Source organism: Borostomias antarcticus (genome assembly GCF_949987555.1).
Source record: "Borostomias antarcticus genome assembly, chromosome: 6".
NCBI lineage: Eukaryota > Metazoa > Chordata > Actinopteri > Stomiiformes > Stomiidae > Borostomias > Borostomias antarcticus.
This window is the reverse complement of record NC_140239.1, coordinates 9,537,505-9,561,240: the sequence shown is the minus strand read 5'-3', so window position 1 is coordinate 9,561,240 and position 23,736 is coordinate 9,537,505. Positions and strand designations below refer to the sequence as shown.

The 23,736-nt window shown below is 43.9% G+C and overlaps 3 protein-coding genes across 4 annotated transcripts; 2 read left to right on the top strand and 1 right to left on the bottom strand.

Moving 5' to 3' along the window:
* Positions 1-1,058: 1,058 nt before the first annotated feature.
* Positions 1,059-10,938, bottom strand: hscb (HscB mitochondrial iron-sulfur cluster cochaperone). Its single transcript, XM_084440326.1, has 6 exons — positions 10,555-10,938; positions 6,319-6,415; positions 2,299-2,388; positions 1,954-2,098; positions 1,432-1,479; positions 1,059-1,264 (listed from the first exon to the last, which is right to left on the bottom strand). Exons 1-6 carry the CDS (start codon positions 10,914-10,916, stop codon positions 1,170-1,172), a joined length of 837 nt encoding a protein of 278 aa, XP_084296452.1. The 5' UTR covers positions 10,917-10,938; the 3' UTR covers positions 1,059-1,169.
* Positions 10,939-11,099: 161 nt separating this feature from the next.
* On the top strand, positions 11,100-19,695 carry lrrc8ab (leucine rich repeat containing 8 VRAC subunit Ab). Of its 2 annotated transcripts, XM_084439781.1 has the most exons (5): positions 11,100-11,239; positions 11,730-11,855; positions 13,842-13,917; positions 14,087-16,208; positions 16,805-19,695. In XM_084439781.1, the coding sequence occupies exons 4-5, from the start codon at positions 14,094-14,096 to the stop codon at positions 17,078-17,080; spliced, it is 2,391 nt and encodes a 796-aa protein (XP_084295907.1). In that variant the 5' UTR covers positions 11,100-11,239; positions 11,730-11,855; positions 13,842-13,917; positions 14,087-14,093; the 3' UTR covers positions 17,081-19,695. The 2 variants fall into 2 exon arrangements, with proteins under 2 accessions (XP_084295907.1, XP_084295908.1); XM_084439782.1 differs by lacking the exon at positions 13,842-13,917.
* Positions 19,696-21,325: 1,630 nt separating this feature from the next.
* Positions 21,326-23,591, top strand: ppil3 (peptidylprolyl isomerase (cyclophilin)-like 3). Its single transcript, XM_084439534.1, has 6 exons — positions 21,326-21,365; positions 21,633-21,707; positions 22,392-22,485; positions 22,786-22,853; positions 22,981-23,099; positions 23,340-23,591. Exons 1-6 carry the CDS (start codon positions 21,363-21,365, stop codon positions 23,464-23,466), a joined length of 486 nt encoding a protein of 161 aa, XP_084295660.1. The 5' UTR covers positions 21,326-21,362; the 3' UTR covers positions 23,467-23,591.
* The last annotated feature ends 145 nt before the right edge of the window (positions 23,592-23,736 follow it).

Genomic DNA, 23,736 nt, shown 5'->3' with positions numbered 1-23,736 from the left:
TCCTCCTCCCTTTCAAACCCAATTCGAAGTCGTGGTAGACAGCAGTGGCCTCAGAGTTGGCCCATCACATTTTCTCATTAATTCACAGGCGCCTATAGATGCCTTCTGATTGAGACTTGAATAAAACATAGGCTCAAAGATCTCCCGCGAGGCCCCGTTTCATTCACTGTCTGTCCCCCAGTGTGACTGGCACTGCGGGGGACCTCCTGACACAACGTTGTCGTTCCAGGCTTAATGAGCAACCAGTCAGCTCCCGTCCGTCCGAAGGGACGTGACCACGGCCTGCAGACGCACTCCTGCGGCACTACGCGGTTTGAAGACTTCTGAGTGAAGTAGAATTGTCGTGGAGTCTCAACACCAACAGTGGAGCAGACAGTTATTTTTTCTCTAATGAGTCGTTCCCCGCGTTAGCCTGGATGTGTGTCTGAGGGCTATGCAGCCGGTCTCGCACGTCCCCGTGTTCATCTCCTAATCATACAAATGACAGAGCCTAAAAGCACAGCGGTCCTGTTCTCATACCCATCAGGTGCAATAAACTCACAATCACACTAACTAGATCTGAGGCTAAATAACTAATCTCCATTCAATACATTCTGATTATCATAACATCAATGTTATATGTGTGGTAAACATTAACAATTTTAATGTTTCTACCTCGGTAAACGAGATCTGTGTGAGTCACACCAAGGTTGTGCTTTCCTTTCATTCTGTATTGTCAAGGTAGTTTGTCTCCCTCTACAGGTCACCCGAGTCTTGTCGAGTCTCACTGGCTTGTGAGACTCGACAAGATGTAACAAACGCTGCACTAATAGGCAGGATAATTACAAGCGTTCAGGGTTGCATCTCCATCAGAGCCAATTATATGGTTCTGTCATGTTTAATGACGTGTTCAATGCAACTACACCCGATTAAGCCAATAAGTTACTGTGTAACTGTGTGTACTTGTTCCCCTGGATATCAGCTGCTTATTTAAGACTACAGATTGTATTATCATGTACAATACTGTATAATAGTCTTATTGACTGACAACACAGAGGCATTTCCAAATAGTTGGCCTTTATTAATTTACCTGGAACTTACAGTAAATATTCAACATTGGCAAAGCATTTTGTCAACAGTCTAAAATAATTTTTAAAACATGTATTAATGTCAAAAGCTGCTGAGAGTGTTTACATGAGCTCTGAACGTTTTTCTTTGACTTTTTCTTCGATGTTCGCAAAGTATTTCATTTGGAGAATAAATGCTTTGGCAGCTTGAAGCTCTCCTGTTAAAAAAAGAGAGTTCAAACACATGACTCCACAGCCCAACAGATAGCCTTTCAATGAATGTTAACCCTAGTGTACCCCAACACAGAGCCTCTCAACCAATGTAAACAGTGTGAGTGGAAGAGAAAATAAATATTCAGTGTATGAGGGCAATACTGCACTGTACCTTTGTGCATTGACGCATCTATCTGTTCGGTCAACTCTTTCAATTTCTCTGGAAAGCATGAGGGAGATCATTTAAAACATTTTCTCTTCACGTTAAACAAACTTCACATTAAACAAGCTGTTCACATTAAACAAGCTGTTCACATTAAACAAGCTGTTCACATTAAACAAGCTGTTCACGTTAAACAAACTGTTCACATTAAACAAGCTGTTCACGTTAAACAAACTGTTCACATTAAACAAGCTGTTCACGTTAAACAAGCTGTTCACATTAAACAAGCTGTTCACGTTAAACAAACTGTTAATGTTAAACAAACTGTTCATGTTAAAGAAGCTGTTCACATTTAACAAGTTGTTCACATTCCTTGTTGGGAACCACATTCACGAGCATGTGCAGACAAGCATATGGACTTGAATAAAAAAGAAAGAAAGGAAACTACTAATCTGTTCAATTTAGCTCACTGCTTCAAATTAACCATTCAGTGGAAAGAAAAATCAGTAAAATGTCTTTCCAAAGGCTGACCTTTAGTGGACTGGCCGATAGAGTCAACCTCCTGCATGGTGCAGGCCTCCTGCAGAGCCTCGTTGATCTCCATCACCTCCAGGAGGAACTGGGGGTCTGCGCCTGGGTCAGTCCCCTCCCCCAGTTGCACACCCTTTAGCTCCAGCTGGAGCAGAGAGGAGCAAGGAAAACATGAGACTCAGCCAGACTCTTTAATATTCTCCTTCATTAAGGGAACCAAAAGGACTGGCCTTGGCTGGAGTGTCATTCAACTTGAATGACCGGAGCATGAACTCTGTGAGTTTTTCCAATCCAATTTCCGGGACTGTGAGAGTCAAACGAGGTCACACATGTATGCTGACTCACCATGTAGATGCCTCGACTCAGGGGCTTGAGCAGAGTCGTGTACGCTTTGTTCACTAGCGCCGACTGATATTCAGAATACTCTTGTTCTTTCTGTCAAAGAAAAGGCATGAAATCAAACTGTCAGATATGTGTGAAAAAAACAGGAATCATATCAGCTCCGCTTCAAACATTGCCACACCGATCACTGGCCCTCTGTCGTTGCATAAGCCTTCAAGGGGCTCGTTTCGCTAAAGCCAAATCCAGGGCGATAATTGGATTTCTCAACAGGTCCTGCCACTCCTGCATCAGGCGGCAGGCTTAGAGATCTGTCAGGGGACCTATGTGTAAGTGATATGTGGCAGATGGGATAGTGGCGGTGGAATAGCCTGTAGATGGCTGGCGCGGAGAGAGCCTTCACAGCTGTCAGGCTCGTCAGCTCCAGGGAGGATCAATAGCCTCCTGTGGTGGCTATTCTCTGTCGCCTACAGCAGCATCGGCCTGGACTCCTAGCTACTCTCGTCGAGGTAATGACCCTCCCTGTATGATGATTAACCCCAAAGGCACGCAGCAGTCCGTGAAGGGACCGGCTAGGGGCGCTGATTAATAATAAAATCAAGGAGGAGGCAGGAGTGGTTCGCTTGTGGTGGAGGAAGAGGCTGTTCCGGTTCTCTTAAAAGATAAGTGTGTAGATTTTTATGGCAGAATTTTGTGTAGACTTGGCAGAAATGGAATATAATATTAATAAGTATGTTTTAATTAGTGTAGAATCCCATGAAAATAAGAATCATTATGTGTTTGTTCTATATAGTATGTGTTCTATCCACATACTGTAGGGAGCGAGTTGTTGTGGGTTCCCAGCCTGCCTCGCCCAAGCAGCCTTATCAACCTTCTATCTCTGCACCTGTTCAGCCTCCCACCTCTGCACCCTCTCTGAGAGCGTTGGCTAGGCGACGACGCAGCCGGTCCCCGTCAGCAATCAACGCACCTGACGCTGATTAGCTCCAGGCTACAAGACCCAGCCAGACCAGCTGCTCGTTGCCAGAACGTAGCCTCTGTTACACATTTTTGTAGTATCCTGAGAATCCCTTTTGTTTCCCCCTAGTATCCTACGGACCCTCTTCCGCGTCTCCACGGCCCCGGCTCCCCTCGTGTCTCCCTGGATCCCTGCCTCTCCCGCGTCTCCACGGCCTCCTCCATCCTCGGAATCCCTGAAACCCCCCACCCCCCACCCCTAGCCCCTAGACCCTCTCTCTATCCACTATCCACTCTCTCGGACTGCCCCTTTTGAACCTCGGACTGGACACTGTGTTTCGGGGCACGCACATCTTTAACAACACCTGCCTAGCCATCTCATTTTGCAAACGGGTTAACAATACATATAGCCTTCACGCACCACACATTGTTTGACACACACCTCATATCCAAGACTACCAGCATCCCGCATACCCCCTTCCCCACGAATAAACTACGCCCTCGGGCTGAAAGGTCTTACCTGTACTCTGCCGCCTCTTTGGTTCCCCCCAGTCTACTGTACTGCGTAAACGTAACACGGGTGTCAGTACCCGATCGGTTTCAGCTGCCCGATCGGTTCCAATAGCATCTGCACATGCACACCCGTTCAATCACTTTGTACAGCAAAACCACTTGACAAACTTGATAATGGAACCGATCGGGCACTGACAACCAATCGGACACTGACAACCACAAACTCGATACCCCGATCCATCCCGCAATCCGCGAATACGATGTGGCGAACAGCTATTCAGCTAGATAAAGTTACATATTTAGACAAATTCATAGCAGCTAGCAAGTAGCTAGACGGCTATGCAGACTAGTTAAAGCTAGTAGCTAACAAGTTAATTGGAGCTAGCTAAGCAGACTAGCTAAACCTACAGTAATAACTTGGTAACGTACTGAGTTCTATGCATAAATCATTCACCCAAAATATATTGGTCAAGCTAAACATGGGCATTGTATTCATTGTTAGTGTAATGAATCAGCAATAAAACGTAGCTACAAGCGGAACATTTGTAGCCTAATAGTCGAGTGTCAGCTCATGTGTAATAGAATGCTTTGTGGTTATGGTTAAAAGTGATGCAATGACACCATCTAGCTGTAGGGTAGTAGCCGACGTTGTGACAGTGGGATTGCGCATTGCACTTCCCCAGACTGTTTTGCTTGATCAATAAAAAATTGTGGGTGATTGATTCATGCATAGAACTCATACTACGTTATTAGGTTTAGCTACTCTGCTTAGCTAGCTAGCTCCTATGAACGTGTTGCTAGCTTTAGCTAGTCTGCTTAGCTGTCTAGCTACTAGCTTGCTGCTATGAACTTGTCTAAACAGCTAACATTAGCTAGATAGCTCTTGGACTAAATGTTAATCACGTCATAAGTATTCACGGATCGCAGAAGGGATCATGTATCAAGTTTGTCAAAGTGGAGTTGCCGTACATGATGACGGGTCAGGCAGGCATGTGTAGATGCTATTGGAACCGATCGGGTACTGACAATGGGTCCTTCCACGGAGGCCGCCATTTTGCACCATGCAATTGTATTCAGTTGGTTGCAATCTGTAACCTCACCACTAGATGCTGCCAAAACTCACACACTGCACCTTTAACTCCTATATTGAGCGACACTGTTGGTCAGCTGACGTGGTGGTGATAACTGTAATGCAGGACTGACAACCTGATCCTTACGGTCCGTCAGAACCCTCCGCCTGGTCACAGCTATGCCCCTACCCTTAACCTGGACCCCAATGTTTATTGATTTCAACCAGCACAACATGGTATTAGTGATATACTGCACCCGCGCTCATGTTATTGCTTCAATAATCCACACCTTGTCATTGATTATCCCTTACATATAGAATAATTGTATACTATATGTAAGGGCTATATATATCCTTTAACAATACTATATTGTTAAAGGACAATGCTCGTTTTTGACAACCTGGACCTTATTTACGACATATTATAAGACGTTTGACTCACCGAGATCACTTTGGTGTAGTTCGGAGGCATGTAGAAGAAATGTAAAATCCAGCGCGAGCCAGTATATCCATGTAATGGCGGTGGTGGGGGCACCGAGAATGCAGTTTCTAAAAATCTATTGTCTTTATGAATCGCTAGTTGTGCTTACATAGAGCGTAGGCCTGTTGTGGTTGTTCACATGCCTCTGTAATATGATCTTTAGAAACATCTTTAGACACGAAATAGCTTCCTCACTTGCTCCAGCACGCATGCGCACAGCGTGCTGGAGCAACGATTGCGCGCTGTGCGCATGCGTGCTGGAGCAAGTGGGGAAGCTATTTCGTTTCGAAAGACGTTTCTAAAGATCATATTACAGAGGCATGTGAACCATAGACGTGAACAACCACAACAGGCCTACGCTCTATGTAAGCACAACTAGCGATTCATAAAGACAGATTGATGAAAACAACGGTTTCGCGGCTGAAAATAGATTTTTAGAAACTGCATTCTCGGTGCCCCGTCCACCGCCATTACATGCATATACTGGCTCGCGCTGGATTTTACATTTCTTCTACATGCCTCCGAACTACACCAAAGTGATCTCGGTGAGTCAAACGTCTTATAATATGTCGTAAATAAGGTCCAGGTTGTCAAAAACGAGCATTGTCCTTTAAGCTCTAAATTCACAAAGTGTAGTGGAGTAGAGATGTGGAGAAATGCACTATTCAAAAACGAGCATTGTCCTTTAAGCTCTAAATTCACAAAGTGTAGTGGAGTAGAGATGTGGAGAAATGCACTATTCAAAAACGAGCATTGTCCTTTAAGCTCTAAATTCACAAAGTGTAGTGGAGTACAGATGTGGAGAAATGCACTATTGGTGTGAACAGCAGCACTACTGCAACGCTTCACACCTGCCCTTGTATGTATCGTATAGTGTATCGTATTGTTATTGTCAACCCAATACCGTGTATCGTATCGTGAGATTAGTGTATCGTATCCTAAATTGCAGTAACCTGTCCATATTCTTTCTCTGTCTATGAGAGGTTTGGCATAATTTGTAGCGTACCGCTGATTTCTGGCTGAACTTGTCAGGGTGTAGAGACCGTTGGAGATGCAGATATCTTTTCTGCAGGATTTGAGGGTCCAGTGCAAAGGTCTGGTCACTGAAAAGAGGCAATGAAAAGTTAGGTATGCATGAAATGTTGCTTTCATTGGTGCCATTAAAGCTGTAGTATGTAAGATTTTCAACATTTAAATATGTCTATATTGCCATCAGTGTTGGGCAGTAATACGTTACAGTAATAATATTACTTTCCCCAGTAATAAGGGGTGTAAAGAGTTACTAATACAATTTCAGTAATAATATTACACTTACTCGCCCCCCAAAAGCTCGCTACTGCATTACTTATCTCATAGGCTGGGAGTGTTTTGAATTACCTAAACACGGAATATCATTAAGCCCTGTGTGATTGTATATTGAAGCGCTGGGCTCTCTCTCCATACCACTCCGTCTCCATGTCACACACACGCGCAGCCTCACCCTCGCTCGCAAAGCCAGCCTCTTTTTCCTAATTAATTAAGACGAACATCCCTGTTATCATAACTTCGTGTTGGCCATAATTTTATTGCATGGGGCACTAGTGCCATTTTCATGATGACAGAAAGCCCGAGATGAACCCCATAATGTTGAAGAAAAAGTCAGTAGCCTACAGTACATTCTAACGAGTTGAAAATATACATTGTTTTTTTAATCATTTTTAATATTGTGTTGCTTTCGTTTCTGTTTATTTAAGATCAAGACATTTAGGCCAACATTTTGCAATTGAGGACATTTGCCATCGATCTTAGGCCTATACAGTATGTGTTCTTTTTATTTGGATTATCACCTACAGTAGACCTACAATAAATATGATTATGACAAAATTTGATTATGTAATGGTAGTTCATGCAATTTAATGTATTTAAATTATCTGGATGGAGGTACAGTAGGTTATTAGGCACACTCACACTCACGCACACACAGACATACACCAGTCCTGGGCTCAAATCCCCTCACCCTAACCCGGGTCCGTATCATTTTCCTACCCCCACCCTACCCCAACCCCTACCTCTATCTGGGCCCAGGCACACTCACACTCACACACACAGAGACATACACCAGTGTTTGCCATGTCTCTCCCATGATGTTCTTAGCCCTTATTGCTCTGAAAATGTAATTTAATGTAATTTATTGCTCTATGAATGTTCTTAGCCGTTAGACAAACATACTCTAGGAGCTTGCTCCAGGTTGCCCTGCAACAGGCACGTTCTGTTTTAATATCTGTGATGCTTTTATGGCTCTGTGTGCTACTAACCCTGTTCTGCCTCCCCTCTCCCTAGTGCCTCTCTCTCTCCCTCCTATCTTCTTACCAGGTCCAGTGGATGCCCCACTCTCACCAGCAGACCACCCTGAGTCTGATAGATACCCCTGTGTCTGCTGTGGATGTCGTAGCATTTAGTTAACACACACACACACGTACCAGAGGTGCAAACCAATTACAGGTGAAAAAGGTGACAAACATGCAAACCTATATATACACAGATCAAACAAATGACCTATTTTGGATTAAAAATGGCTATTTTCACCTAATGGTGACAAGTCTGCACCCCTGCATACACACAGACATACACCAGTCCACTTCCGGCTTTAGGCTTGGACCTCGGCCCAGTCCCCATTCCCCTCACCCTAACCCGGGTCCATATCCTTTTCCTACCCCCACCCCTGCCTCTATCTGGGCCCAGGCACACTCACACTCATGCACACACAGACATACACCAGTCCTGAGCTCAGATCCCCTTCCCCTCACCCTAACCCGGATCCGTATCCTTTTCCTACCCCCACCCCTGCCTCTATCTGGGCCCAGGCACACTCACACACACACAGACATATACCAGTGTTTGCCATGTCTCTCCTATGATGTTTTTAGCCCTTCTTGCTCTGAAAATGTAATTTAAGTTTATTGCTTTATAAATGTTCTTAGCCGTTAGACAAACATACTCCAGGAGCTTGCTCGATCACCTCGTTGAGAGGGGTCAGGGACAATTTTTTATAGCTCACTTTTCTGGCCCCTGGGTGATTACTGTTTTTATGCTTCCCTCTGGAATATGTAGGGGTGGGACCTATGCCCACCTCCCTTGTTCTCTGTAAAGCGCATTGTGTTGCCTCTGTGTATGAAATGCGCTATACAAATAAAGCTTTGATTGATTGATTGATTGATTGATTGATTGACTGATTGATTGATTGATTGATTGATTGATTGATTGATTGATTGATTGATTGATTGATTGATTGATTAGACCTGGAAAAATGGGATGTCGCCTGGCGCAAACTCTAGGTACTGGGCCTGTATGCAGGCCTACATAAACAAGACTCAATTATATCCTAATAAAATATAATGAAGAATAAGGAATAACAAATTACTAGTTAGTTGCTTGTGCTAAAGAATAATGAGCCTAATTTGGAGGCCTGGAGAAAATGAAGATTTTCTTTGGTTTAGACAGCCCTCCTGATGTGAGCAGTAAAATAGGCTATATTGCTTATAAAATGCAAAATAGGCTATATTGCTTATAAAATGCGTCCATAAGCAGGAGCAAATAGCATATTTCCTATTCAATTCAATTGCACGTACTGTAGGTCTAATTGTTGCTGTTGGCCTACAGTTTTGACAGTTTTGATTTGTTGTCTTGTTTTCACTTTCAGCTTTAAATAAATAACAGCAGTTTAAAATATTGTCTCTCGTCATCGGTTTGAGACAAGTGTGCTTTTCATCTAGCCTGTGTTAGGCAGCAGAAAAAACAGTTAGTTTGACGCCTTAGCTGCATTTACCCTGACATTCACACAGGGGTGTAACGGAAAAGTAATATATTACTTAAGTAACTAGTTTACTTTGTATTGGAGTAGTAATAGTAGCCTATTACTTTTCAAAAGAGTAACGAGTAATACGCAAGACATTACATTTCTTGAATAACGCCCAACAACACTGATTGCTATATAAAGAGGGATAGAACTCCTCTGTGAAAACCGCGTCTTTGTAGACTGTTGTTTGGCTTTGCTACAGTAATTTTAACAATTACTAATTGTCAGGTCGACATAAGAGCAGAATTTACAAAATGTTTTACTCTGTGCCAGGCCAGCTCATAACAGGCTCTAGCGCGTTATGCAGCTATTGCTATTACATAGTTATTATTACAAATTATTAGGGCTGTAACGATTACACATTTTGCTAGACGATTAATTGTCTCAGAAATAATAGCGATTAATAACATAATTGTAAAAAAAAAAGAAAAAAAAAAAGAGATTGTATTCTTTGTACGTTGAGTAAAGGACCTAATGCACCTGCCTGACTTTTCTTGTTTTAGGGGGGTGCGCTTGCAAAGCATGCCCTGGTGGGAGGTTTCTAGGTACCAGAAGGGTTCTGAGCTGTGGTATTTTATATGTTAAACATACAGGGGAACTACAGTGGGCCTATTCTTGCTACTTATGTGTTTTTTTAACACTTTAATAAAGGCCAATCATTTGAGTGAGTGAGGACTGTGAGAGAGAAAGAGTGAGTGAGAGAAAGAGAGGAGTGAGTGAGTGAGTGAGTGAGTGAGTGAGTGAGTGAGAGAGAGAGAGAGAGAGAGAGAGAGAGAGAGAGAGAGAGTGAGCGAGCTATAACCTGAACAGAGAGGAGAGTTGAGTTCCAGCTCCCACCAGAGCCTCTGGTTTGGTTTAGGTACTTGTTAGCTTCGTTAGTTAACTATCTTGCTTCTAGAACCTATCATACACAACAGCCACTGTCTGGAAGTGCAACCATTATGAAATTGTAGGCTACACTGTTAGTGCTCGGTTTAAACATAACCTAAGCAATAAAAAAGAAGCATCACGGTTTAAAAAAAAAAGAAAAAAAAAGCGATGTCACATAATTGCGGTTTGGCGATGTAATAACTGTTACAAGTCTACAAATTATATATCACTCTGAATCCCAAATTATACAAGGGTGACCACCATTATACCACCTTCAGGCTCCTGCTATAAGCTTTAAATAGCTTCTTGGGAGACCTCACACAACTGCAAACTTCTTTAGGAAGTTGATGATCCAAATGTTGATACGTACTGTGTGTGTGCGAATAAATTTGATTTCGTGACACAAACAATTAATTTCCCATTGGGTATCAATAAGGAGAGTATCTTATAACCAACTAAAATAAGCTATAACAAAATGCATTTAGTGTAATCAATCACAATACAATCACAGAGCTCAATAGATTAGATGTCACCCACCAGTCCATAATCTTGAAGTAGGATGCCCCTTCATCTGGAGGTTGGACAATTTTGCAAGAGAGGCAGAAGAACGCTGGAGTATCTTCAATGGGCTGACGGCAATTCCAACAATTGAGATTCACAGAGGCACTGCAGAACAATCTATGTAAACTGACATTAGTGGTACATTTGACCTCTTTTCTATGCAGTAGCCTCCAGCTTGTATAAGCGTGCCTGGTGCCCGTACTGCTGGAGGTGGTGGCAGTGCATAGCGTTGCATAAGATGAAGCCTTTGCTATCCATTGTCTGTTGTGTGTCACTGATTTATTTGAAAGACGGAGACAATGAGATGTCCAAATAATGACATTTCTCAACGTTTGCATCGTTGACAGAGACGCCGTTTAGCTGAAGTGTTGTCAATCTCAAAACATTTTAGGGTAGTCTACTGCTACTTCCTCCTAAATTGCTCTTCTTCTCTTAACAAGAAGGGCTGCTAAAGTGTATTTACATGCATCAGTGCCACCTATCGGATTAGCGGCGCACAGGTCCTATCTGAAAGAACAGAGGGAACAGTCGACACAACAGCTAGCTATCTACGGCTACTTAGCTAGGCTAGCTAACGCTAGCTAACAAATACCTCACCAGAACAATTTCTGTCTGCTGTTTTGTTCGCACGTCGACCTTTGTTGCTGTGGACACAAACAAAGTAAGATTATTTGGAACACATTTGTTACGCTAAATCACAGTGTTCGCTTATACTACGCTTCTTGCCATTTCGTTTTCCTGTTAATGCTAGCTAGCTATGCTAATGGCCTAGCTAGATAGTTAGTGCTAGCTTCCAGTTTGACGGCAAGCCATCACTGTTATTCACAGTGCGTGATTGGTTATTTAACATTCTAACTAACTAAAGTTCCCTAGCTACCGAGATGAGAATTGAGAACACCTAGATGTGCAATGCCGGGTATGGCTAGCAGCACTAGCTATTATTTCAGGCACTGTGACTGTCATGTCATTTGTGTCACGTTTAGGCCTAGATCGTGTTGTTTAAATCTCAGCCCAGGGTATTCTACTAAAAAGGAGATTCGTTAGTGCGGTGTTATTAATGACATTGACAGTAGATTCATCTTCAGTGTGATTCTATACAGACAGACACAACAGTTGCTACTTCACCCCTCTAAAGTCACTTTCCTTTTCAGATCCAACACCCATCCCCATGGAGATGAGAGAGGCCAGAGCTCATGCAGATTGCTGGGTTCATAGAGAGTGGGACATCCACCAACTACAGCACCAGAGCCTGGAGTACAGATAACACCATAGCTCTGGTAAGACTGTCACAGACAGAGAGGTAGACTGACAGACAGACAGACAGACAGACAGAGGAAGGAAGGCAGGCAGGCAGACGAAGGCAGGCAGGCAGACAGACAGAGCCAGACAGACGGAAAGGAAGACATAGAGAAACAGACAGACAGACAGGCAGGCAGACAGGCAGGCAGACAGACAGACAGACGGAGGCAGACAGAGAGACAGACGCAGAGGAAAACAGACAGAGTAGGACAGAGCGGTCCTCACAACACATTTCCCACTCAATGTTCATCCATTACCGATCGGGGAGAACAGAACAAACGTGGGTATGAAAACTGTTGTATGGGGTTGCTTGACAGGACTGTGGCAGGGTGTGAGCCTACACAGGAAGTATGTCTGTCCTCTTCACTAGTAAGCAGAGGCTGTGATGAGTGCCAACTCCTAACTGTGCCGTGTGAGTGAGAGGCCATTAGGTGAAGGCCCAGTGTTCCACTGAGACAGGGGCTGGAGACAGCAGCTCCTCTAAGGTAAACAGGATCTCCTCCTGAAGGTTGGGGAGGCGCACGTCAAGGCCACAGCAGACAATACCCAGGGCATTGTGATCGGAAATTACTAAGAATAGAGAACAAGAGAGGCTAGGTGGACCAAACAATCCAGAATGTGACATGCTTGTTCTTCGGGAGTGGGTGGGTTATTAAAGGCCGGGTGTGAGTGGCACAGTACTGAGAGGTCTGAGGATGGCTGTACAGAGCTCTCTGTCTTATCTTCATGGAGCTGGCAGTAGAAGAGCCTCCTGTTTGCTGTTATTACGGAGATGTATTCAGCCTTATTCCAGCTTTTTGTGAGTAACCAATCTACATTTAAATGGTAGAGAATCTTTGAACATTATTCTACATCTACTGCCTGTCGCCACCTAAGCTGTTCACGATCTGCCAAACTATTACCTAACTAGGAGTAGGGCCAGGAATGATTTACAACACAGACCACACACTAACAACCGTGATCTCACCCCTGATGAATTAGATTAAAGATTCATTTGACTTTAATCTCCAAAAACATGTTTGCCAGGGGTGACAACGATTCTGTCCAAAACCTTCCTCTGCTGGAGTGAAGTTAATTGGACCTGTTCAGTAATCACGCGATCAATAGCGTTGTAGCCAAAGTAGAGCAGCCCACCCGAGACTGGGCTCACAGGGCCTCTGTATCATTACAAATGAGAGCATGACTTCCTTTGTAATTATCCATCTGAAAAGTTCAGATAAATGACCTATTTAGCAGGATTAAATTGATTTCTCAGATCGGGAGTTGGCTATGGTGTGCACAGACTAATAATAATAATAATAATAATAATAATAATTAATTTTATTTATAAAGCACTTTTCATTGTGAGATAAAGTGCTGAAACAATTACAAAGGCATTAAGAAAACAAGCGGAATAATACCAAGAAGAATAGTAACAGAGACACTAATTAATATATAAAAAATATACATATTACATGGGGCCAGCTGAGGAAAAGGCCCGATCTCCCATGGAAGGGAGCTTAGTCCTGAGGAAGCAGGCTGTTTCCAGAACCAACATTGCAGGAGGGGTTTAGTGGGGTGTGGAGCTCTTTAAGGAAGGGAGGTGCATTACAGTACCATGGGTGCATTTGGAATTTAGAAGGGTTTTGAATTCAATCCTTCAGGAGACAGGGAGCCAGTGCAAAGATGCCAGTGTGGGGGTGATATTGGTATATTTCCACAGTCTCATCAGGATCCTGGCAGCACTGTTCTGGATGTACTGGAGTTTTTGGAGGCTCTTGCCATTGGCTAGCTGCCAATGAACAGTGTTCCATAGTACTCTGCCAACATAGAAAGATTAGGTTTTTGTGTTCTTTATTTAGTCAAATTGCTATGCTCATTAACTTTGTTTGTGTAGCTCTTTTATTAGCTTGCATTACGTCGCTGTGGGGCGGAAACCTCATATCTCCATTTTGGTGATTTTTTCTCCCTTTTCTTATTTTCAGTTGAAAGATGGGGCTACCCTTTACAACCTTCCAGCCCTAGGGTCAACTAAATGTATTCTAAACAGCTCATCATACAGTATGTGAATTTCAGTTAAAACACATAGAAATTGGAATGTTTTTTTTTCAACATTCTGAAAACTTGCCATTTTGGAGATACAATGTACAAGGTTTTCATCCGACAGCAGCCATTATAAATATCCATTATAAACAAACCTGTTGATGGTAACGCTCTGTTCTCCTCACAGGTAAACCATGATCCCCATCACTGAGCTGCGCTACTTTGTGGACTGCCAGCCGGCCTACCGCATCCTGAAGCCATGGTGGGACGTGTTCACAGACTACATCTCCATCGTCATGCTGATGATCTCCGTGTTCGGAGGCACGCTGCAGGTCACCCAGGACAAGATGATCTGCCTTCCCTGCAAGTGGGTGGTGAACCAGACCTGCTGGCCGCGGTACCTCAACACCACCTGGTCAGTGCCGCTGGCGCTGGAGCCCAAGGGAATCCAGTACGACCTGGACCGACACCAGTACAACTATGTGGATGCCGTTTGTTACGAGAACCGGCTGCACTGGTTCGCCAAATACTTTCCCTACCTGGTGCTACTGCATACGCTCATCTTCCTGGCATGCAGCAACTTCTGGTTTAAGTTTCCCCGGACCAGCTCCAAGCTGGAGCACTTTGTGTCCATCCTGCTGAAGTGCTTCGACTCCCCCTGGACCACGCGGGCGCTCTCGGAGACCGTGGTGGAAGAGAGCGATCCGAAGCCCATGAAGATGAACGGCTCAATGGACAAAAAGGCCTCCGTGGTCAGCGAGGACGTGGAGGCTAGCGTCCCCATGCTCCAGAGGACTAAGTCTCGAATCGAGCAAGGCATCGTGGACCGGACTGAGACCGGTGTCCTGGACAAGAAAGAGGGCGAACAGGCGAAGGCTTTGTTCGAAAAAGTGAAGAAGTTCCGCATCCACGTCGAAGAGGGAGACATCGTCTACAGACTCTACATCCGACAGACTATTATCAAAGTCATCAAGTTCATCTTGATCATCTGCTATACAAGCTACTATGTGCATAACATTCAGTTTAGTGTGGACTGCAGGGTGGATATCGAGAGTCTGACTGGCTACAGCATGTACCGCTGCGCCCATCCTCTGGCCACCCTGTTCAAGATCCTGGCCTGTTTCTACATCAGCCTGGTGGGCGTCTACGGTCTGATCTGCATGTACACCCTCTGCTGGATGCTGCGTCGCTCGCTGAAGAAGTACTCCTTCGAATCGATCCGGGAGGAGAGCAGCTACAGTGACATACCGGACGTGAAGAACGACTTCGCCTTCATGCTGCACATGATCGACCAGTACGACCCGCTCTACTCCAAGCGCTTCGCCGTCTTCCTGTCCGAGGTGAGCGAGAACAAGCTCCGGCAGCTCAACCTGAACAACGAGTGGACCCTGGACAAGCTGCGGCAGAGGGTGACCAAGAACTCCCAGGAGAAGCTGGAGCTGCACCTCTTCATGCTCAGCGGCATCCCGGACACCGTCTTCGACCTGATGGAGCTGGAGGTCCTGAAGCTGGAGCTCATCCCGGACGTCACCATCCCTCCCATCATCGCCCAGCTCATCAACCTGAGGGAGATGTGGCTCTACCACACGCCGGCCAAAATCGAAGCTCCGGCACTGGCCTTCCTGCGCGAGAACTTGAAATCCCTGCACATTAAGTTCACGGACATCAAGGAAATCCCGTTGTGGATCTACAGCCTGAAGAACCTGAGCGAGCTGCACCTCACTGGGAACCTCAGCGCAGAGAACAACCGCTACATCGTCATCGACGGGCTACGGGAGCTCAAGAGGCTGAAGGTCCTCCGGCTGAAGAGCAACCTGACCAAGCTACCTCAGGTGGTGACGGATGTGGGCGTCCATCTCCAGAAGCTGTCCGTCAACAACGAGGGGACCAAGCTGATGGTCCTCAACAGCCTGAAGAAGATGGTGAACCTGACGGAACTGGAGCTGATTCGCTGCGACCTGGAGCGCATCCCTCACTCCATCTTCAGCCTGCACAACCTGCAGGAGATCGACTTGAAGGACAACAACCTCAAGACCATCGAGGAGATCATCAGCTTCCAGCACCTGCACCGGCTTGTCTGCCTCAAGCTCTGGTACAACCAGATCGCCTACATTCCCATCCAGATCGGCACCCTGACCAACCTGGAGCGGCTGTACCTGAACAGGAACAAGATCGAGAAGATCCCCGGCCAGCTGTTCTATTGCCGCAAGCTGCGCTTCCTCGACCTGAGCCACAACAACCTCACCTACGTCCCGGCGGACATTGGCTTCCTCCAGAACCTCCAGTACTTGGCCGTGACGGCCAATAGAGTGAGTTCTACTATGGCCTTTTTGTTTTTCACTCCATACCATCAGTTCATGATAGTTTTTTTTAGATAAACCATAAAATTAGTAACTTTAATAATCCCTGGGGGGATTTTGGCCTTAATACACTACAGATGGCACATCATTGTACACTATCATATGGTAATACACTACAGGTGACATATAACTGTACACTATTGTATATACACTATAGACAGATAGGATATATAACTACATTGTGGACATAATATACATTGTATATTAATACACTATAGACAAATGGCATATATAACTACATTGGGGACATAATATACATGGTATATTAATATACTATAGACCAATAGCATATATAACTGTATACACTATGACACGGTACATGATGGTACATTATGGATATTATATACAGGTACATTATGGTACATTATGGATATTATGTACAGTTACATGATGGTACATTATGGATATTATGTACAGTTACATGATGGTACATTGTTGATATTATGTACAGTTACATGGTGGTACATTATGGATATTATGTACAGTTACATTACCAGACATGACTGTTCCTGCTCTGTCCTAACCGCCTTCCCGCCGCTGTGCAGATCGAGGCGCTGCCCAACGAGCTGTTCCAGTGCAGGAAGCTGCGCACGCTGAACCTGGGGAACAACTGCCTGCAGTCGCTGCCCTCGCGCTTCGGAGAGCTGACCGGCCTGACGCAGCTGGAGCTGCGGGGCAACCGGCTGGAGGGCCTCCCCGTGGAGCTGGGCGAGTGCAAGCAGCTGAGGAGGACGGGCCTGGTGGTGGAGGAGGACCTGTTCAACACGCTGCCCACCGAGGTCAAGGAGCAGCTGTGGAAGGCTGATAAGGAGCAGGTCTGAACACGTGGGGGGGTGTTGAGGGGGTGAGCCTCCCCCCCCCCCCTGGCCTGGGCCCTGGAGGACCGGAGCACCAGATTGAGGACATAGACCTGCTGGCCGAGCGCCTCCTGCTCTCTCCGCGCTGCAGGGCCGGGCTTCAGCTACGTCATATTGCCATGGTTTCTTTTTATTACGGAACATTTTTTGTCTGTCTTGATAGACAGTTGTTAAACGCACAGAAGGAGAGAGACACATTGAAGAAGAACTGTTTGTTTTACAAAACGTGTAGGATTTGAACATGGAGATTACAGTATCTCTTATGGCTGGTTTGAGATGTCAGTATGATTGCAGAAGGTGTGGTGACTAGAGCAATATTAATGTGAGATGAGAGAGGCTTCAGTGATCAGCCAATCAAAGGCTCCTCTGCTGGTTGATGGCGTATTTGCCATGGAAACACAGGTGACAGACAGGGTATTTATATATACAGTATTATCCTGGTGACTCATCCAGGATGGTAGGCCACCCTTGATAAATAAGGGTGTGATTTGACAGTAGCAATCTGTCACGTCTCTCTCTGTGCCATGAGACGAGGGAACTTGGCGAGAACGGGAAGGGACTCCCCCATTAAAAGATGTCTCCACGGCACCGCGCTCGTGCTCATTACATCACTGTGTGTAGTCAGGGGCGTTGTTATGAATTTAAAGTAGGGAAAGGTAACTTAATTATCCACAAGGGGATTTCTTAACACTAATTGGGCCTATAGTTGGTCTGGAGTCAAAATATTGTACAGTGCTACGATGCTAATCGCTTGAACACTGACATTTCAGTTGGCGTGGTTTACAAGGAAACACAGCGTTATGCTATAGAAACGGTTGCTTAAACTTGTTGGCACGGAGGGTCTTTTCTGTAGTGAATCCCCAAGGGGTTTTTAACTGACCTGTAAATCGCCCGCAGTGTGTAAAAGGCCTAAAATAGTATGTTTCTCATACACGGAATCATCAGGTCGTTTCAGCTAAAGGTCAGTTCTACAGCGGAGAGTCCTTATCACAGTAGTAGTATAAAGACCTCCTGGATGGGGTTCTGACTCCTAGTGTGCCGTGGTGTTGATCCCCGTGTGGTCAGCTGCTGGTGGCCATTTTAGATTTGCCTTAACTTAAAACCTGTTCCACCGTCTTTGTTGTCAGGGATTATTTTTTTGTCATTAAAGGCCATGTTAGCTGTGCTGCTTCACTTTAATCCAACATAATTATGCCAGTATTGACATTGATATACTCTTGGACCAGCTCAAGAATAAGATGTCAGTAACGCTGTGTTTTTAAGTCTCACCCTTTCTCTAACTACTCATTCATTAACTATTCACTGATTCATCAACACTACTGCCAGGTAGGTCTATTCTGTTTCATACCTTCACTGTAGTTGTAGAAACATGGTCCTAGATTACATGGTTTGCATCCTGGTGTCATAAGCTATGTTGTTGTTGACTACTGTTAGTAACGGCTCGTCAGCTCTTCTGAGTCGATGTGTTTGGTTCCCGTGTCACTGCGTTCATCTTGTTCTTCGCACACTCTGCTTATGACTACAGTTCAAATGCCTATTCTAGCATTTCCCGTGTGGCTCGCTAAGCATGATGTAATGAATGTGGACTTATGTATGCATGAGCTCTGACATAGCAGAAAATAAGTGAAAGCGGATGCTGTGCTTGTCCTGAGACTGGAGACATGCCACTTTGCTCTGTGCTTCAGTTAGACAGGAAGCCCATACGGCCAGTAGCCATGTAACTGGAGGGTCGACATTAACGTCATAGGATTGATGTCTTTAACTAAGCTACAGCATATGTTGTTCTAGCAATGCATTTCACTAACTGTCACAGTGTGCAATACTACCATTGTTCCTTTCTGCAAAGTTGTATAATTTCCCCCAAAAGGGATTGTTTTATGGAGGCATAGCCATGCAGTTTACCATATTCACATTATGGAAGTAAATATGAACTTAAAGATTAAAAGGGATTTTATTTTTGCTCTTTGGTAAAAAAAATGCTTTTGCACTAGATGACATCATGCATCTTAGACAGCCTCACGTATGGCAAATGCACATTATTACACATGTATTTTATGTTTTAAGTTATGAAACATATTGTCAGAAATGCATTGCTGGTTTAGACAATCAACTACAGTGTGGATTGTTTGAGATGAGACTGACATTTGAAAACCCTCAGCCAGTGATGCTGAGGTGTCTTGGAGATAATGAGCCCATCGTGCCCTGTGCACTGCTTGTGTGCCGTCAGCTGTGAAACTATGCAGAGTGTGAGTGGCACAAACCCAGAACAGTAACACAGTATTATTGAAATTCACACTCCCTAATCTAACTCACACCTTTAACTCTAAAGGCACTCTGAATAGCTTGGAGAGGACTTTAAGAATTCAGGGGATGTTTAGGCATTATTACTGTTTTAAATGGAGATATGTCATGAGAATGTTAATGTATTGTCAATGGGAACACTAGTTTTTGGTTTATTGATTTTATTGACTTTGAAGTTAAGACTTCTTTCAATGTTTTCTTCAGTGTCGACAGCTATATTTACAATACACTAAAATCTTCTCAGGAAATTGACATTCAGTTAATCTTTTTTTTCTTTAATGCCCTTTTTCAGTATTTTTGTTTATTTCAACAGATGTTATAATATTACACATTTTTATATTTCATTACATTACTGTATTATCAGTGTATTTGATATTGATTGCCAGTTTAAAAAAAAATTAAATGACAACTGAAGAAAACCACTTTTCATTTCAGCTCTTCATAATTATTTGTAACTTAAGTATTTTTCTGTTTTGTTTCAAATGTCTCAATTGTGTTTGTAATTCCATAGTCTCACATAGATGACGTGGATGAGTGTTGGATATGTACTAGTATAAGTGGATGAGTGTTGGATGTGTACTAGTCTAAGTGGATGAGTGTTGGATGTGTACTAGTCTAAGTGGATGAGTGCTGGATGTGTACTGTCTGTGCCATGATTTTTTTGGGGAAATTAAAGCAATCGTGCACTTCCCTTTGCATTCAAATACTGACAGTATTGTAGCTATATGTACATACATAGCAGTATTACTTTGTTGCCAAAAGTATTTCAACACTTCATAAAAACAAGGAGATAACTATCGCTTTATGTTCCAGTGGCATGAATGATGTGTGCTGTCTGAGTATACCTGACCTCAAAGGCACCACGCCTAATCCCCTCCACCCTGTCACCCCTATCAAGAAATTACTGAACAATAAACATTATAATGCACAGATATTTGTCTTCTGTTGATTCTTCTCTAAAGCCATTTATACTGAAATAATCTAAGTAATAAGCATACCAATAATCCTTATTATGTGTAATTTCTGTAAACAGTGGTTAGGCACATAATGCAGTCCGTAGTCAACGATTATCTCAAAGTGTCTTCCCTGTATAAATAAAGGATAAGGATGTTGCCTTTTATCAGAAACCATTTACAGTACCTATTTTCAGTCTCAGATTTATTCTGGAACCTTTATTCTGGAGGTGCAAATACAGTGGGATTTATTTATTTGACAGGCTACAACACAATCTCTTTTCAAAATAAGAGCATGGGCTGAAATGCGTCAGAACATGTTCAGATTTGGATTTAACCGATTCTCGCGGTTAATATTACCAGCAAGGGAAAAACACCACAGAACATTATGAAAATATGGCCTAAAATGAGGTATCTTTGTGTTAGAAACAAGCTGTAAAGGGTAGCCTATAATAAACACATGCACAGCATGAACTAATGGAAGGGATAAAAGTATTCTTATGCAATTACCTGAGCTAAAAGTAAATTAAATAAATGTCATATAAAGATACAACTTTCTCCCTTTATCTTTCAAGATCATTGGCATTCCTTTTTGATCGCCCTACTACTACACATTTTTCGCTCTCTCCATCTCTATGACTGTCACATTCAAACTACTTGAATGGAGTACAATAATCAAATTATTGTTTTATTTACTTAATAAATCTGTCCCTTACTCTGACCTGATTGATGTAAATCGTTTTTAGTTTTAATTTGTTTCTAAGTCAACGTTTTATTTATATAGTTTTATTTATACACACTTGCGTGCGTGCGTGCGTGTGTGTTTGCGTGTTTTTCTATTTGGTTCAGAAAAAAAGTATAGTTGTTTTGTGTGACCTTTATTTGGAAAATCCTGACAATAACGCTACCGGATATGAGTCTCTGTTCACCAATACATCCATGCTGTTCACACTGCTCGCCCATCCATCCAACCAGCTTCTAAGCTTCTAGGAATGGTGAGAACTCTTACTTCAAATAAACATTTTAGTTGTGCAAGTAACCATACGTGGTAACAAGAATTGAATCTTTGATCCTCCTGAATCCCGTATAAAGTTTGGAAAGATGTCTAACTAGCTAGCTAGCTAGCAAATAGTTCGTACAAGCTTGGTTCGCTACCTTTGTAGCTAGCTATGAAGTAGCGTTATCACTAGCATGGACAGCACTAGTTAGTCTAGCTCTTTGACGTTTTATGTCTACCAACTTTGAAAGTCATACTTTTGCAGGCGGTGACTCTTCACACAGACCTCGGGGATATAAAGATCGAGCTGTTCTGTGAGCGCTCCCCGAAATCATGCGAAGTAAGTATCTAGCTAGCTAACTTGGCTAGACTGATGTTATTGCCAGCAACTGCAATGCACTGCCCCTAGTCCCACTGGATCACATGCTGTTTTTATGAGAAGGAGAGTTTGTGACCAGGTATTGTAATAAAACCAGTGATTTGTGTTACGGACCAAACACATGGGACCAAACGGGACAGCACTGTAGTAGTTTGGTCCGGATGTAGGAGGTCGTGTGAAATCTGTTGCTGTTGTTGTATTTCCCTCGGCCAAGAGAACAGTAGGCTAAACCAAAGGACCTCAAGGAGAAGGAGAGGTTGCTATGGTCGTTTTGGTCTGATGCACCATATTCACCTGATGCAGTTACCAGTGTTATTCTGAGAAACACAAATGATCATCGGGTGAGATAGGACTGGACTGGCATGATGCACATCATCTGGACCACTGGCCACGCTGACGAACCCCTGGGCTCCACTACAGCCATCAGCGTCAACCATCAGCCGGCGCACGCTGAGGGAAACCAATCCTCTGTAATTAATGACAGCGGCTCCACCGCAGCCATTGCATCGCGTTCGACGCCAGCGTCGGCGTTAGAGAATCGCCGAGGTGCATTTCTTGATTGTTGACAGCCGACGCTGACTGCTACTTATTATCACGATGTGTGATGTCGTCGATAGACAACCTAACACACCGTTTGTGTTTTAGAACTTCCTCGCCCTGTGTGCCAGCGGCTCTTATAACGGCTGCATCTTCCACCGGAACATCAAAGGCTTCATGGTTCAGACAGGAGACCCCACAGGTGCTTCATCATGTCCCCATCCCTAAGCCTGTTTGACTGTCCTTACTGTCCACTCGTATGGGCACGCTTGCCTGCGCTAGTCTAATACTGCATGTGATACAAACCACTGTTCTTTCAGCAACAGCCACTGTTCTTTCAGCAAACCTGCTTTCATGTAACACAAAAGTGATTATTACCCTTCTGGTAGGGCACTGAAACATTGACTGTTTCTAGACAAGTGACTGGATTTGTCTGGGAGGGGACTGAAATGTTGACTGTTGCTAGACAAGTGACTGGATTTGTTTGTATTACTTCTTTAAGGAACCGGAAAAGGAGGGACGAGTATTTGGGGGCGGAAGTTTGAAGATGAGTTCAGTGAGCATCTGAAGGTGAGTAATTGGTCAACAGCCCTGTGTCGGCCGGGTCTCAGGGGTACGTCAGCAAACAGCACAGTGCTATTTGATGATGCGATCGTCAGGGGTTGATCTGATTGGGTCTCCATTTTGTTTACTGAAGCACAATGTACGAGGTGTGGTTTCCATGGCGAACAATGGCCCCAACACGAACGCGTCGCAGTTCTTCTTCACCTATGCCAAGCAGCCTCACCTGGACATGAAGTACACCGTGTTTGGAAAGTAGGTAGACATGTGAATACAGCTGTAATAAAGGTGTTGATCCCTAATACTGCATTCACACCTGAAAGAAGGACTGGGAATGGTTTATAACTGCAGTATTGTTTGGTTTATAACTGCAGTATTGTTTGGTTTATAACTGCAGTATTGTTTGGTTTATAACTGCAGTATTGTTTGGTTTATAACTGCGGTATTGCTTGGTTTATAACTGCGGTATTGTATCCCTTCCTTTTAAACATGTAGGATCATCGATGGCTTGGAAACGCTGGATGAACTAGAGAAACTTCCTGTCAATGAAAAGACGTTTCGTCCGTTGACAGAAGCCCGGATAAAGGATGTTACGCTTCATGCCAACCCTTTTGCTGGGTAGACTGTCAGCATTCACATGCTGTTGTTTGTTTTGCCTGTTATGTTAAAATGTGATTATTTTCTTGGAGAAGTAGTAAATGTGTGCTCAATATCTTCTTCCTTGCTGTATCGTAGAACATTTTAGAGAATTTGATGACTATGAATAAATAATTATTTTGGAATACTTTTTACAAATAAAAGAATGATTAGTTCTCTGTTGTCTAAAGATGTTATGAGATGGCGTTCAGTGGAGCTCACCAGTGACTGCCCACTATTTGAACTTCTCAGTTTC

Coding starts and splice junctions, on each gene's coding strand:
- hscb (XM_084440326.1), bottom strand. CDS start 10,916: ATGCAAACGTTGAGAAATGTCATTATTTGGACATCTCATTGTCTCCGT. Junction 2,099..2,298: donor TGAGTCGAGGCATCTACATG/GTGAGTCAGCAT, acceptor TCTCTGCTCCAG/CTGGAGCTAAAGGGTGTGCA. Junction 1,265..1,431: donor AGATGCGTCAATGCACAAAG/GTACAGTGCAGT, acceptor TTTTTTTAACAG/GAGAGCTTCAAGCTGCCAAA.
- lrrc8ab (XM_084439782.1), top strand. CDS start 14,094: ATGATCCCCATCACTGAGCTGCGCTACTTTGTGGACTGCCAGCCGGCC. Junction 16,209..16,804: donor TGGCCGTGACGGCCAATAGA/GTGAGTTCTACT, acceptor GCCGCTGTGCAG/ATCGAGGCGCTGCCCAACGA.
- ppil3 (XM_084439534.1), top strand. Junction 21,708..22,391: donor GCTCCCCGAAATCATGCGAA/GTAAGTATCTAG, acceptor TTTGTGTTTTAG/AACTTCCTCGCCCTGTGTGC. Junction 23,100..23,339: donor AAGTACACCGTGTTTGGAAA/GTAGGTAGACAT, acceptor TTAAACATGTAG/GATCATCGATGGCTTGGAAA.